General features: G+C 40.9%; 2 protein-coding genes across 7 annotated transcripts in view; one reads left to right on the plus strand and one right to left on the minus strand.

Annotated features, from left to right (window-relative positions):
- The window catches only part of LOC311531739 (uncharacterized protein), a 130,964-nt gene extending 129,635 nt beyond the window's left edge, over positions 1-1,329 (minus strand). For all 4 annotated transcript variants that reach the window (XM_084649404.1, XM_084649403.1, XM_084649406.1 and 1 more), the window contains exons 1-2: positions 546-1,329; positions 2-88 (exon numbers count right to left, since the gene is read on the minus strand). In XM_084649404.1, the coding sequence (XP_084505530.1) occupies positions 2-88; positions 546-568 (110 nt within the window). In that variant the 5' untranslated portion in view covers positions 569-1,329. The remainder of the gene's footprint in view (position 1; positions 89-545) is intronic.
- SLC38A4 (solute carrier family 38 member 4) overlaps positions 1-9,313 on the plus strand; it is a 60,784-nt gene extending 51,471 nt beyond the window's left edge. For all 3 annotated transcript variants that reach the window (XM_084649375.1, XM_084649376.1, XM_084649374.1), the window contains exons 12-16: positions 453-553; positions 1,413-1,537; positions 3,500-3,644; positions 4,911-5,008; positions 7,290-9,313. In XM_084649375.1, the coding sequence (XP_084505501.1) occupies positions 453-553; positions 1,413-1,537; positions 3,500-3,644; positions 4,911-5,008; positions 7,290-7,391 (571 nt within the window). In that variant the 3' untranslated portion in view covers positions 7,392-9,313. The remainder of the gene's footprint in view (positions 1-452; positions 554-1,412; positions 1,538-3,499; positions 3,645-4,910; positions 5,009-7,289) is intronic.
- The last annotated feature ends 7,597 nt before the right edge of the window (positions 9,314-16,910 follow it).

Here is a 16,910-nt window from a genome sequence, read left to right on the forward strand (position 1 = left end):
CCTATTCTTCTGTCGGTCCCTGATCCTCAGTGAAGCTCTGCACTGATAAAAGTGTACATTCATGCAAATCGGATGGTAGGATTGGGGCCTAGAATTAGAAACAATGCTTTTAGATTTCAGCACCTACATTTTTCCTTAAACTTCAGTCTGAAGTTGATGTTCTATAAAAATGTAAATAGTTAATTTTAACACTATCAGGTTAGCAATGTAAAACTTTTATATATACAAATCATTCTGAGCTTTTCTGTACTGTGTGACACTGGAGTTTGAAACAAAGGGCTTTAAAACTCACTTGAGTTTGTTGTAACATTGATTTAGGGTTAGTTGCTTTGAATTCACTAACTAGTGACAATGTTAGCAGAATACAGCTTGGACTCTTAGTTCACTAGAAGGTATGTACAAATATAGACTTTATAAACTATTTACACTGTTATTCTTCCCTTCCTACCCAGCCGGTCACGAAAGAGGATGCAGAATGTTTCAAACATCTCGATTGCTGGAATGCTGATCATGTATCTGCTTGCTGCTCTCTTTGGTTATCTTACCTTCTACGGTGAGTCAGAGCCATATTCTCTGTAGAAGTTTCTCAATTCTTTTAGAGGTTATCTGTAGTGGTAAGAATGAACAGCTGTGTGGGTCATGACTGCATGCATTCAGAGAACAAGATGCTGTAGATGTCACACTTTCCACATGGCCAAAGGAAGCAAAGCTGGCGATACTCAGCAGGTTTTCGCAATGCAATGGAGCACTTCTGTCTCTAGCTCTTACACCACTGCTACACCACTGTTACAGCTTCACCTTTCCTGAAAACAGGTGCAATACATCCTAGTGTACAAAAGGCCATAGGGATGGATTACCTGGTATAACTTAGTCTGTAGATATAGTAGACCATATGTTACTGCTGCTGCCCTCAGCTTAAACTTGCACTGCTTTTTACTTTATTAATTCCTCCATTATGACACGGAAGCATTTGGCACATAACAGTTAGTGCTGCACATAATAACTGCATGTGGAATATTTTCAAAACAAGTGTCCACTGTCCCTTTTAGAGAAGCAGTTTAGTCCAGTGGTTAGGGTGCCAGACTGAAAGCCAGGAGTTCTACATACTTTGGGGAAGTCAGTTTGCCTCTCCGTGCCTCAGTTTCCCCATCTGAGGCTTATATAGCACATTTTGTAAAGTAATTTGAGATCCTTGGATGAGACACATTATATAAATGCTGAATGTTATTACCACCAACATTTCTACCACAGAGGGACTGATGTTGAGGAAAACTTGTATCTAATCAGTAGCATGTGTCTGACGACAACTGCAGGGACACACCCTCTTTCATCTTGCTACATTATAAAATCTTAATTTTGAAAGTATAGATCGTGCCTGAATGAGCTTAGCCTGTTTTCATTTTCTTTTGTAGGAGAAGTTGAAGATGAATTACTTCATACATACACCAAAGTGTACACCTTCGACACCCCTCTTCTGCTGGTTCGCCTGGCAGTGCTTGTGGCTGTCACCTTAACTGTGCCCATAGTCCTTTTCCCTGTAAGTAAATATAGCTTCTGAAGATTAAATCTGAGCAGCGTATACACATGGACTGTAATTATCTATTTTTACATTAATTTTGTCATACTTTAACATTTAAGAGAACTAAGTTCTGGGATTTTATGACATTTTCTGTTTTCTCATTTATATTTCACCTGAGACAAACAGCTGCACTTTTGGGTAACTCGGAGTACTGAACATTTAAAAACTGAAGCATATCAAAGCCAAAGGATTATTGCCAAGTGTATCTGTGGGCTCCTGTGTACTGTATTTAACAAGATTAGCAAAATTAGGCTGGAGTGTTAGTGATCCTGAACACCTTCTTGGGACAAATATTCGTAATAAAAAATAACAATATAAAGTGAGCACTGTACACTTTTTATTCTGTGTTGTAATTGAAATAAATATATTTGAAAGCAGAAAAAAATCCAAAAATATTTATAATAAACTTAAATTAGTATAAGTGTTTAACAGTGCAATTAAAAGTGTGAGTGATCACAATTCATTTTTTTAATCGAGTTAATTTTTTTTTAGTTAATTCCTCGCGTTAACTGCGATTAATTGACAGCCCTGCTCTTTATGCTCATAGTTGAAGTAACGGATGTACTAGCTTCTGGGGCGTAAACGCAGCCAGCCGTACAGAACCAAATCCAAATCCCGTTATTGATAGTTGAAGCCCTATCTGCATCACATGCTCCAGCAGCTCCCATGCAACTGACTGATCCTATCAGCAGTTCTGGGTTTCTCAGGCTACTGCTGTATGATGACCTTTAATTATTTGAAGTATTCAGCATTTTTATTCTTTTACAAAAAAATATACTTCGCCTATCAGAGTTTTTAAATTTACCTTTGTGTGGCATTAATCACCAATGAAACTTAAATACGGGTTTAATTTCAAGTGGAACCACATGCCAGATATAACATACTGAAAGTGTCACATAACTGAGTAGAGAGAAAGAGACTAGTGCGTTAGCTGGTATAAATCAGCATGAGGGCCTGGCCTAGAATTTTTAAAGCTGTTCAATATTAAATTCAAAATCTATTATTTTAAACCTACTTATCTCTTCACAAGACTTAGACCTGAAACTCTAAAATGCAGATCTCTCAATATTTTTTAAAATGTAAAGACTCCCAAGTTTGACAGAAATTCATACTCCTATTGAATTACCCAACTACTTCAGAATCAGCTATTATTTTAAAAGATGGGAATGATTTGGAGCATATGTTTTTTAAAAGTAAATGAACAGAATACTGTTCTACTTCCACCCTGAGGATCTCTTCACCGCTGTGCAATAGTGCAGTGTAACACTATCTGCTGTTGCCAAATGGATTTGCTGTTGACCTTTTACCTACTTATCTCTGCTTGTATAAAAGCAAAGAAACTATGTTCAAATCTGTGATGAAGTCACAATGAGCAAAGAGAATCCGCTCTCTATATGTCTTATAAATACAATTTGGAATATTATAATCTTCATATCTGTTTATTTTTTAATTTTGTTACGTATTTTAAAATGGAAATAAATTACAGCATGATCTTGCTACCACTGAAGTAAGTGGTAAAGCTCCCACAGACTTCAGTGGAATCAGGTTCAGGTTTCAAATAACTCATCTGATTATATTTCATAGATACATACATTTTTCCTCTGTTAGTTAGTATTAGTTATGGGGTTCTTTGAAATTTCCTGATAGCAGCACCTTTTAGTGGAAGAGACTTTTTTCTCCCTGATTTTTACACCCTATTTACTTGTCTTCTGCCCAGTAAATATTTGGGCTTCTGCAATAAACTGTGAACCCAAGCCTCAAAACTACATCCGGGTGGTAAAAGAGTTTGCATTAAGGGAAGAAAATGAATTAAAATATATTTCTTTGTTTAAAATTTCTCACTGGAATACTAGCACAGATCTTAAAGGAACAATGAGTTCCAAAATCCACTATCTTCTGCTTTTATTTTTCCTGTTACAGATCCGCTCATCAGTCACCGCATTGTTGTTTCCCAAAAGGCCATTCAGTTGGATAAGGCATTTCCTGATCGCAGCAGTAATTCTTGCATTTACTAACACACTTGTAATTTTTGTGCCTGCTATTAAAGACATCTTTGGATTCATTGGTAGGTTTCATGAATATTTTCAGTTTATTATGTTAATCTGTATCAAAACAGAATGCCTTACATTCATATATTGGAAGTGTATTTTGTCTCATTTACAATGCAGTAGCTTCAGTGCACTTATTCCTGATTTTGCACTATAAGGGTTAAAAGAAAAAAAAAAAAAGACTGAAAATGACTCATCCAAGCTAAATGGTACCAGACTTTAGTTGGCAGCCTACATAAGTCACAGAGAACAAAAAAATGTCAATAAGTTTCTTTTCAAATTTTGAGAGTTAAGAAACTCCACCATCTATAGAACTGGTCAAGATGTATTGAATTTCCAAAATTGGATTAAAAAAAAGAATCAGGAAAAAGATTTCTTCCCCTGATCCCCCAACACACACACACTTGTTTTCTGTCAGTTTGAAAGTGTTGATTCAGGAATCAGGAGATCCAAATACTCCTGGAGGAAGTTTCCCCTGCATTTATAGTACTGGCCTCCTTTTCATTTTTTATGTTTTTTACCCACTCCTGGTCTGTAAAGAAGGTCTATGTCACTCAGCAGAATTGCCAATATAGTTTATAGTCTCTTTTTCATTATATTATTGGTTAGAAAACTTTCTACTCTGAATGAATCTTACTATGAAAATAAATATGAATAATTGTATAGTAAGTTAAACCACAGTGGACAGAACCTTGCCAGTGATTAAAAGAACAGCTTTCCGGTCCAGAGTTTGGGAACTCACTAAAATAATCTGAATTAAACTATCTGATGGAATTCATAGCACAAGCCCACAGTTTGCTGTAACCTTTTTAAAAGATTGAAAATTACAAAAAGTCATAAAGCAGAAATATGTAGACTTAGGGAAATTCCACAAAACTGCCATATTGTTGATAATTTATTAGGATAAAGAGAGTGTCTTTTAGTTGTTCTAAAAAACAAAGGAGGAAAACATGACAGTCCAAAGTGACTGGCCTCTCTCTGAAATGCAGCTCATTTTGAAGTCAGATAGTTATAGGAAAAAAGCAGATTATGCCTCCCAAGGAAATAACAACACTGGTGTATACCTTAGCCTTCGCTCCCAATGAGAGATACTTTTTTCAGTCTCAAGGGTGAACATGTAAAAAAGTTATGACTAACTGAAAACACGATGTTATAATGAAAACCCTTGCACAACCTGAACTGTAGCTGAGCCTGTAGCTACCACTCCAGGTATACTTTCTTTTCTGTAAAATGCTGTACATATTTCCATATTAACCAGAACTCAATTATGGTTTCTGTTCCAGGTGCATCGGCTGCCACAATGTTGATTTTCATTCTTCCTGCTGCCTTCTATCTACGGCTTGTTAAGAAAGAACCTTTGAGGTCACCCCAGAAGATTGGGGTGAGTAAAGTAGGGGGAATTACAAGAGGAGGGTTTTTTGTTTTATTTTGTTACAATTATGTACAAATTAGGTACAATTAGCTGTTGTTTCACATTGGTTGTTACAATTATGAGCCCAAATTGGCTTCATTAGAATTAATAACCTGTATAAGGTCTGTGGGATTTTGTCCTATATTATGAACTGCAACACTGGCTCTTACACAAGGGATGGAGCTGACCAGTAGATGGTTCTAAAGTCCCTCAAAAGAGCAGTGGAATCCTATGGTCCTTGACTAGTTGTGTTCAGTACATTAGTACTCTTGAGAAATGCTGGGCTTGTCTACACAGGGGGGGTTAAACCAGATTAAGAAAAATTAATCCAGTTTGAAAACGCTTGTGTACACAAGACACACTTCATTGTAGCTAGGCTTGGAAGGATTAGATTCTTAATTGGTAAATGCCAGTAAACATCAGCTTCACCATACACACACACAAAACACAATACAGAAAATCTCAGGAGAATGTACAAAATATATGAACAAAAGATTAAATCCTAACCCTACCAAAGTCAATGGCAAAATTCCCATTGACTTCAATGGGGCTGAGATTTCACCCTTAGGGTATGCCTACATTGCAGGGAAAAAAAAAAAAAAGATGTAGTCTTAACTACATAAGCCTTTGGCTGCTGGAATCCTGGCTGGGACAGGGTAGAACTAGCAATTATAAATGACATTACTTTAGTTTGGCTTTAGATGAGCATCATAAAATTAGAACAGAACAAGATTTGTCACTGCAGCATCTGCTCCAGAGTAGCCAATAATTAAGCACACAAATTTGACTAGATTATAATCTGTATATGCATGAGGTCTGTCTCTGTTTTTTTATGCTAGAAGAAATGATCAGTGTAGGCATAAGGAGGCTTGGTAGGACAGTACATGGGACCCTGTACCAATGCTACTTGTGTTAAAGCTGCATCTGTCTGTTCATGGCATAGTGGAAGTTACCTGGTACAGGCACCTGTTTGAGAAACAATAAATGGACCATCGTTTTGTGATGGGCTAAATGGCAATGCGTGGCTGAATTAACATTTGTTTTAAACCACATGTAAAAGCATTTACTCATTTCAATGCAGCCCCTAGTTAACATCTAGACATAACACACAACTGCCACATAACTTTAGAACAAGTGGCTGTCTCTCACAGAAGTAGTCAGCAGTGGATTAGGAGGGAGATTGCACATCACAGTTAACAGGGATATTGTAACACTGATTAATAGAGGTATTTAAGATCCTGATTGAGGTAGGTTAGTAAACATACAGGAGGCATATCACATATCCACAGCATGCATCCATATCATGCTAGGCTCTAGCGAGTGATACTAATATCTTCTTTTCCTGAACACTAAGATCTATAATTTCTTTAAACAAATATCTTTTGGGAAAGTATAGATTGAAAATTAATCAGAAAAGATTTTGATAAAATATACACATAAATATAATTATTTGAAATATTTAACATGGAAAAAGTTTCATTTATACATATTAAAGAGATAAAAAGAAACTTTTCAATAACTACATTACTACGTAAGATATATTTTTGCAAAATTTTGGAGCACAGTTGTGTCTATTCACTGGTGTTTCTCTTTATGACTGAAACATTCAGAATTTATCATCCTGCACTGAGATGGAATGAATACGTTCATTTTTGTGGCAGGAGTTGGAATGTCCTAAGATCATGCTCATTAAAGGTCCCAGTTCAGAATTTGAGAATGTAAGTCCCATTGAAGTCACTGGGACTTAACCACATAATTAAATGTAAGCAGGTACTTAAGTACTGTCCTGAAGAGGGAGAGACTGAAGCACATTCATAAGTGCTTTCCTTAGTCAAGGCATAAGGGCTTAATACTAGAAGCTGTTCTTGCTATCAGACTATGTGTGGCCATTTTTAAAGGTAAAACAAAACCAGAAGATACATAAATCATATTAGTGTTCGTGTTAATGAAGCAAGTAAATACTAGCAAGTGGTTGTTTAGGGCCCATTCGGCAAAGCCTTGCTCACATGTGGTGACATTCACCCCTGTGCAGAGGCACTTAAATTGTGAACTGGCTTCATGCTGGCCCTCTGCACAGGAGTAACTTTCACCCAGATAGGTTCATTGAGGGACTATCAAAGATTGCTCATGCAAGTAGAACTTCATAGGTTAGGGCCCCTAGTAGGTGACAGATATAGAATGTGATTCCAGTAGAATTATTCTGTCACCTAACATATTTTCAATATTAATATGGTCTTTTCCCCAATTGCAGGCGCTGATATTTCTCATAGTTGGCATAATCTTTATGCTCGGAAGCATGACTCTAATTGCACTGGACTGGATTTACCACTCTTCAAGTTCCAAACATCACTAACCTGTGCAGTCGTGAAAGTACGTCTCAGACAGAAAATGCTTGGATATACATGCTCCAAAAGACTCTTGACACCTAGATGGGAGTGTTATTCCTAGCTAATAATTGCAAGATTCCAAAGACTGTGACTAGTAATGCCACTAGAACCCTATGGAATACTAAATCATCCTTCTTACAAGGGATAGTTATTTATACATTAAAAACCTGTGCTGAACATTTCTAGCTGGGTTATAATAAAACGTGTGTTGCGAATTTTTTCCCAAAAGCACAATAAGGGTAACTGTCCATATAGTCTTCAAAAATCCATTTTTCCCCATTATTTTGATAACTACAGTTCCTAGGAAAACAATGCAGTGTCCAAAAAATCAGCTAGTGCCTTTTTATAACTGAAATACATGGACATGGCTTAAAAGCAGGGCAGAATGTAAGAGAAAAGGCAGGAGCTACCTAGGTGGTCTGAAATCTAAGCATCATTGATCTTTCAAGTCAGGAAGATGACAACTTTGACCAACCAGTCAACAAAGCTGAATGTTAAATTTCCAGGCATGCATCAGATGAAATGAGCTGTAGCTCACGAAAGCTTATGCTCAAATAAATTGGTTAGTCTCTAAGGTGCCACAAGTCCTCCTTTTCTTTTTGCGGATACAGACTAACACGGCTGTTACTCTGAAACCCGTTAAATTTGTTGTTACCTGTACTGTCAGGTATCAGGTGTGTTAGAGCTGTTAAACCCTCATTCAAAATAAAACAAGAAAACATGCTAACATGGGCCCCAGTCCTACGATCAGATCTGAGTGAGCGGGCTCCTGCACGGATGTGACTGCCATATGAAGCAGGGTTCCATCTGCCTGGATCAAGTTGCAGGGCTGGGGCCTATATGTAAATAAGACTTCTACATAACTATTGTTCTGTTATTATACATCTGTGCTGGGAGCAGCGGGTGGTTCTGGTGTGGGGTTTGGTTGTTTTTTTTAAATTCTTGTAAACATGTGTGAATTCAGGTGACTGAACAACTTGTAATCTGTCTATAAACTCGTCTTCCATTATAACTCAGAGATTTAAGGAGACCACAAGGCATGTGAAAGCACACCACCCAGTATTGTTTGATACATTTTTATTTGATGTGTTCAGTGCAGGAAACTGTGATTTACTATATATATATTTATGTATATATTCTTTTTCTCTATCAGAATGTTAATGTATGGTACATTATTTTTGATTTTTTATATGGGTAGTTCTTTGTTTTTATAGCCACAAACTTTATACTGTTTTGAAGAAAACAGATTGGGTTGTTGGGTCTGTAAAAAGTTCATTTTTATGTATCAGTGCTTGACAAATACTTGTGAAAGCCCAAGCTGTTACCTGTGTAACAGGACACTCTGATGTTTACTACAATATCATCTTATAAAAAAATTGCAACAATACAGGCCCCTCTTCTCCTAAGAATTGTCAATATATGCTGTACAATTCTGTATTTTTGCCCTAGATTACAAAACTAGGTAGTTTCTTCTGTTAATATATTTTAGCTTGCATATGTATGCATTAGTATTAAGTCAGCATATACAATTAAGCTATATAATTTAATACAAAGGAAAAGATTAATTCAAGAGCAAGTTTATCATTCTAGGCAGTTGAGCAAAACAAAGAGAAGTTATATATTACATGGGTGGTTAGTTAGCACTCATTATCCTAGGGGCTCTGGCTGCTTACTTTATGACATGTGGGGTAAATTCTGACCTAATTTAGACCACACGCGCTCTCCATTCTCACCAGTGCAAATCAAAAGTCAATGGCATCAGATTAGCTCTACACAAAATGTGACTGAGTGAAGAATCAGGGTACAATTCAGCCAACTGTTTAAATTTGAAAATTAAAAACTATGATGTATTCAGCCGTGTATTAATTAGTAAAGCCATGCAGAGTTATGGTTTGTCTGACTAATCTATTTAGTTTGATATAGAATTGACTGTGTCTGTGTGTGTGTGTACACACAGACAGAGCTTTAATGTCTCAAAGAAATGGTCCCAAATGAGTTATATCTTTCTGTGTACTATTTTATTCTTGTATAAAAGTACTGTAACCTTGGTATCCTGGAGCACATTTCTATGTATGTATTCATTATTTAGAAAAAACTGCAATATTATTTTGGTTGGGATTTTAAGGGGATTAACACAAACAAGGCAGTGATTGTACTGATACATAACATCTTTAACATCAGTGTCTGATGCTGTAATCCTTTCACACACACAAAATTCCCATTGACATCAGTCAAAATTGTGCATGTAAAAGGACTGCAGCACTGAATTATAATTGTGGTTTGGTTTTGGAGGGGCTGCTAATCGAGGACTTGGAAATACATTCAGATATTTGATAAGTATTTAATCTAACGCTCCTAAAATAGAACTGCAGTAAAGATACAACCAGAAAAATTATAGGGAAATAGTGCAATCTACTGCCTTTTCACTGCAGGACAGTATTTGGTTTCACATGAAAAATGAGTGGTTAACTTGAACCTGCCATAACTGTGTTCAGAAACAGTTTTCAAATTCATGATGAAATGTCAAACATTAAAGCTACAGCATATTCCCACTATATGCAGAGTTAGCTGCCACACATATTGTGGGATAGGCATAGTATTATACACTAATTTATTTAGCACCTCTTGGGGATGGCTGAAGTTGAATTTTCTTGTCCATTCTGTAATATTTAGGCCTTGGGAGGATTTTTATTACAAAAATGTATACTGATGCATAATAAATTAACTTTTCAAAAAGCCTGCTGACTTTTTTTTTTAAGTTGGTATGATCTGGTTTGTTTTTTTTTAAATGAGGCAAGAAGCAAAGCTAGAAGCAGCACGTCTAGTGGTTAGAGCAGCAGCCTGGAAGTCAGGAAACTTGGGTTCTAGTCCTAATTCTTCCACTGTGCTGCCAGGTGACCTTGGGGAAGTCATTTAACATCTCTATTTATCAGTTTCCTCCATATGTAAAATAAGGATAATACTTAGCAACTGTTGGTAAGTGCTTTGAGATATTTGCATGAAAGGCACCATATAAGTGTATAGTATTAGTTTATCAAAGTCACAGGCCATGCTTTTCAAAAAAGACTCGTGTTTTTGACTAATGATTTTGGGTGCCCAATTGAGATTCCTTAAAGGGGCCTGATTTGGGGGAGCTTAAAACTTTCTGAAAATGAGGCTTCTTTCAGGTCTCTCATGTTGGGTACCCCAAATCACTAAACATTTTTTAAAATCTTGGGCATATGTTTAACCTAATCTTTGTGCTGCTAATAGTATACAAAAATATTTATGACTTTATTGGCCTTTGGGATGCACATACAAGGTTGATCATGTATTTACTTTCTCTGCTTAGTTAACCCAATGGATTGTGTGACTGAACATCCACTGCAGTAGCATAACCATGCTGCCTACCGTGACTTGTCCCCTTGTGGAACGTATGGAGACTGAAACTAAATAATTTTTCCTTGAACTACCAGCTCAAGCTGTTATCCAATAATAAATAATAATTAAAATACCCTACTCACATTAAAAGCCTCTATTCGTCTTATTTTATATCAGGCTTTGGGAAAATTCTGCCTTCTACCTGTTTGCAGCACTCTGGCTGATACTGCCCTTTCCTTCCTCTGCATCCCCCATAGAGAATATTACTGCCTTGCCTAGTGGATCACTGTGTCATTATACATTAATATCAAGGTGGGGGTATGTGTCACTCAGCTATAGATGTTGCCTACCTTCATCACTGAGCCACCCCAGGGAAATTGCTCTGACTGCTGATTTTGCTTCTTGCGCATGCTTTATTTAGCCATCTCTCTTAAGTGCTCACAGAGCTCAAAAATAAAAGTCAGACTTTGATTATCCAGATGGAATCAGGAATGCTGAACTTATTTAAATAGCATCAGAGGGGCAGCCGTGTTAGTCTGGATCTGTAAAAGCAGCAAAGAGTACTGTGGCACCTTATAGACTAACAGACGTATTGGAGCATAAGCTTTCGTGTGCGAATACCCACTTCATTGGATGCATTTAGTGGAAATTTCCAGAGGCAGGTATAAATTTGCAAGCAAGAATCAGGCTAGGGATAATGAGATTAGTTCAATCAGGGAGGATGAGGCCCTCTTCTAGCAGTTGAGGTGTAAACACCAAGGGAGGAGAAACTGCTTTTGTAGTTGGCTAGCCATTCGCAGTCTCTGTTTAATCCTGAGCTGATGGTGTCAAATTTGCAAATGAACTGAAGCTCAGCAGTTTCTCTTTGAAGTCTAGTCACACAATCCATTGTCTACAGCCAAGCGCATTTGCTCCAACCCTTCAGACAGACCAACACCTACAAGATCTTCATCAAGCTTTCTCAAAACTACGATACCCACATGAGGAAATAAAGAAACAGATCAACAGAGCCAGACATGTACCCAGAAGCCTCCTGCTGCAAGACAAGCCCAAGAAAGAAACCGACAGAACTCCATTAGCCATCACATACAGTCCTCAGCTAAAACCTTTCCAACGCATCATCCTGGACAACCCATCCTGGACAACAGTCCCTCATTTTCACAGGCCTTGGGAGGCAGGCCAGTCCTCACCCACTGCCAGCATGAAGTATATTCTCACCAACAACTACAGACCGCACCATAGTAACTCTAACCCAGGAACCAATCCATGCAACAAATCTCGATGCCAACTCTGCCCACATATCTACACCAGCAACAGTATCACAGGACCTAACCAGATCAGCCACACCATCCCCGGTTCATTCACCTGCATGTCCACCAATGTGATATATGCCATCATGTGCCAGCAATGCCCCTCTGCTATGTACATCGGCCAAACTGAACAGTCTCTATGTAAAAGGATAAATGGACACAAATCAGATATTAGGAATGGGAATATACAAAAACCTGTAGGAGAACACTTCAACCTCGCTGGACACACAACAGCGGATTTAAAGGTAGCCATCCTGCAGCAAAAAAACTTCAGGACCAGACTTCAAAGAGAAACTGCTGAGCTTCAGTTCATTTGCAAATTTGACACCATCAGTTTAGGATTAAACAAAGACTGCGAATGGCTAGCCAACTACAAAAATGGTTTCTCCTCCCTTGGTGTTCACACCTCCACTGCTAGAAGAGGGCCTCATCCTCCCTGATTGAACTAACCTCGTTATCCCTAGCCTGATTCTTGCTTGCATATTTATACCTGCCTCTGGAAATTTCCACTATATGCATCCGACAAAGTGGGTATTTGCCCGTGAAAGCTCATGCTCCAATACGTCTGTTAGTCTATAAGGTGCCACAGGACTCTTTGCCACTTATTCAAATAGACAGATGATTTCATGTGATTAATAACATTGAGTGATATTGCTTCTTTTTGAATAAAATGAAGCTTACAGAGCATCTAAATTCAGAGAATCAAGGCTTGAATAAAAGACGTTTTTAAAAGTTCATATTAAATAAAGATTACTCTAGCGGACAAAAATCAGCCAGGCTTGCTTCCATATCTGCAGTATTTCCCAGCATGCATTACAAACTCTGGTGCTCAGAAGGATTTGCACTATGGAGCATCACTAAAACTTTAAAAATTCAGCCCTCTCCCTGGCAGGAGCCATGGGTGGGGTGGGGAGAGCAGCAGCACTGAGCCGCGGCAGGAGCTGCAGGCAGCAGAAGCAGGCCCCAGCCCAGGTGCCCTGAACCTGGTCCCCCAAGCACTGGCAGAAGCTGTGCGGGGGGAGGTGGCAGCCCCCAGCCTGGGCCCCCTGAGCCCCAAAAAAGACCTGTGGGGGCGGGGGCAGAAGCCCAGATCCCAGCTATGGGGCTGCTGCACCGCAGAAGTGAGGTGGTCCCTCCTCAGCCTGGCTGATTTCGGAGATATCAGATTTCATGGGGAAGGGCTTATTTCACAGTCCATGACATGTTTTTCACAGCCGTGAAATTGGTAGCACCCTAATCATGTATTTATAAAGAACTTGGGGTTCACCCCTAGGCTTGGGTCCTAAGGCAGTCCCAGGCAAGTATTGATGGACCACCTACAATAACCATGGGGCAGCTCAGTTAAAGCCGGGTCTTTTCCATCAGTGTTCCATTTGCTATTCCTCCTTTGATGAGGCTGTGCACATGGTTTGATCTTGTGGCCCAGGGTTCCGCTGGTGAAATGTGATATCAAGTCTGCTTTTTGATTGCTGCCGATGCACCTTTTTGACTTTAACCTTTTGGGTTTCTTTTTAAGGAATGCATTATTGTGATAACTGTAAGCCCAGGGGATGTTCAATAGCTTATTCAGCATTTTAAAAATTCTGTTCAATGCTACACTGGGCAGTGGTTTGCGAATCTGGTTTATGGCAGCTAATGCACTATTTAGATTAGTTTTTGTTCACAGGCAGGGTGGATTCGGACAAGCGTGAGAGACTGATGGACTCCTTCCAGTCTTTGTTGGATAAATTGGGCATACCTCTAGCAGGGGAAAAGACAGAGGGGCCGTCCTATAAGGTGACCTACCTGGGCATTCAGCTAGACACACTAATGAGTATATCTTAACTCCCTCAGGATAAGCCTTGGGAGCTACTGGGCTTGATTAGCAGCTGTGTAAAGGCCGAGAAAGTTACATTTCATGAGCTGCAATCTATTATAGGTCATCTTAACTTTGCTTGTCAGGTGGGCATTTTGCACCCAGCTTTCACAGGCCACCACAGGAATATCTAGGCCTCACCATTTTATAAAACAGTTATAAAGAGATGAAAGAGGATTTGGGGGTGTGGGAACAATCTGAGCCATTTCATTGGGGTTTCCTTGTGGAGGAAGGAATGGACACTTGAGGCTGATTAATTACGGAAAATGCCACAAGCAGGATTCATAATCATATGTAACCCTTCTGCCCGTCAGAGTTGGCAGCAACAAGGGCCGGGTTCAATATCTAGGGGTTCCATTCCAATAACACAATGCAAACCGGCTCGAGCCCCCACCCAGTGACCTGGGAAAAATATATACCACCCCCGCTGGGCGCCTCCAAGAGGCAATACTTCCCCTCTCGCAAGCACATAGTCTGAGTGTAGCAAAAGTCTTTTAATAACAGAGAGAAACAATGTGGCATTATGTTGGGGAAACACCACCAACAGGATTCATAACACAACCCATGAGCAAAAACAACCCCACCCCAGGCAAATTGGGGCATGCCCTTTTCCCTTTGGTTCTTGAGTCCAGCAACCCCAAATCACCCAAAGTCCCAAAAGTCCAATGCCCCAAAAGTCTCTGTCCCTGGTCAGGGCAGCCCCAGAGTTCGAAAGTTTATCGGCGGAGCTTTACCTCCCAACCTGGGTGGAAATGGGACGGGGGTAAGAGGCACCTTACGTGATCTGAAGCTGACCGCCCCATAGCTCCATAGCGGCGCTCCGCCAGCCGCCCCACGAACTCCTTCGCTCAGCTGCGCTCCGCTCCGCCAGCCGCCCCACGAACTCCTTCGCTCAGCTGCGCTCCGCTCCGCCAGCCGCCCCACAAACTCCCTCGCTCAGCTGCGCTCCGCTCCGCCAGCCGCCCCACGAACTCCTTCGCTCAGCTGCCCCACGAACTCAGCTCCACGGCCCACAAGCAGCTCCTGCCATCCACACACTGCTCCGCGTCGAACTGCTTCACCAGCCGTCCCGCAAACTGCTCCACAATATATCTGCAGGCTCCCCCACTACTTAACACAACACTCAGTGATTTCAGCTCTTAGGTGAATTCAGCTTATAGTAGGGGAGCCCCAGTGCTGGTGCACTGTCAGCCCAAAGTGAGCTCAGCAGCCTATAACTAGACTTCTAATGAAATCAAAATTAGCTCTGATATTCCACAGTGGAGAGAGGAGGAAGTGCAATCAGCATGTAAGGCCCTCACCAAGGGGCCCATGCCACCAAGTACTACTACTTGTCCCCAGCCTCTCTCCATTGACACAGTTTTGGAACCCATGACCCTTGCCTAGCGAGTGCTACTTAGTTGATGGTGAATCCCTCCATCATAACAAAAGGCCACGTACAGTTCCAAGCACAGTTCCCATAATCAGGGTAATAACAATTTATTCTTCCTGCCCCAATAACAGAGACACTGGGGATCCCACAGCAGCCAAAGTGACCATTTGGGCAGCTATGGTCTCATTCTAGGCGTGGTGGATGTGCCTATGCAAATGAGATCGGCCCCTGAAGTTCTTTTCCACAACTTGCCACACCTCACCACCAGATGTCAGGGTGGAGCTCATCCTGACACTGCTTACATCCTCCCCCCAGCCGAGACTTTGTCGTCCCGACAAATCACACTCCCTTTATACCAACTCATTGGTTTCCTCCAAAGGGCCTCAGGAAGCCCACTTTAGCTTCCACAAGCCTGTGTGCTAAATGTATTGGCTCCTCACTAGTCACCCCAGGTGCATCATAAGTTAACCGTTTCACTGGTCTTATCACCCTGTCTCGTCTATTGAGAATCTCTGTTGCCGAGGTAGGGGGAACATCCTCTTGAGTGACGGATGGAGAGGCTTCCCTGGAGGGTCCCTCGGCTACTGGCGTAGGCCCCTGCACTCCTAGTTCTAACGCTGGAGGGTCCAAGGTGCCCAGGACATCCTCTACCTGTCTGTCCCCATTGTCCAATAACCTGTGTGTGTCATCACAGGGGGGTCTCATCAGCAGCACCGGGGTATCAGAAATGGGCCTAAATAGTTCCGCCATTGGGTTTAGGGCGGAAGAGGGAAAACTCTCGTTTGGTTCAGCTGATCGAGACTGAAATCTTGTCTCCATCCCAGGATACACCAGGGTTGTGTCTTCCTCCTCAGACTCACTCTCAGATGTGCAGAATAGGGGTAAGTTAGCTGCAGGGGGCCCACTGTCTGTGTTGGATGGCGGCTTTGGTCTAGCACCTCTGTTCTGCCCGGCGGCCCTGCCGTGGCCCATCTCACAAGGGGTGCTTACCAATTCCCCCACAGGGAGCAAAAGGTTTCTATGCACCGTCTTTATTTGCCCTGGACCGTCTTCAGGTTTGATCTTGTAGACTGGCAGATCTCCCAGCTTTTCCATCACCAGGTAAGGTATTGCCTTCCATCTGTCAGCTATCTTGTGTTTGCCAGCAATACCCAAATTTCGCAGCAGGACTCTGTCCCCCGGCTGGAGCTCCTGCGAACGCACTCTAGCATCATATCGATGTTTGTTGCGGTCTGCGTTCTTCCGAGCCGCAGCGGTAGCTAAGCGATAAGCATCCCGCAGCTTTTCTCTTAGTCGGGATACATACTGCTGATGAGTTTCATAGCTATCTCCATCCTCTGATACACCAAAGCACAAGTCTATGGGTAATCTTGGTTCTCGCCCAAACATCAAGAGATATGGGGTGACTCCCGTAGCATCGTTCTTTGTGGCATTGTAGGCATGCACCAGAAATGCGACATGCTGGCTCCAGGTTGCCTTCTGCTCTGGTCGCAAAGTTCCCAACATATCTAATAGGGTTCGATTGAACCTCTCGGGCTGAGGATCACCTTGGGGGTGATAAGGCGTTGTCCTAGACTTTTTAATTCCT

The sequence above is a fragment of the Lepidochelys olivacea genome (assembly GCF_965140295.1).
Source record: "Lepidochelys olivacea isolate rLepOli2 genome assembly, chromosome: 1".
Classification (NCBI taxonomy): Eukaryota; Metazoa; Chordata; order Testudines; family Cheloniidae; genus Lepidochelys; species Lepidochelys olivacea.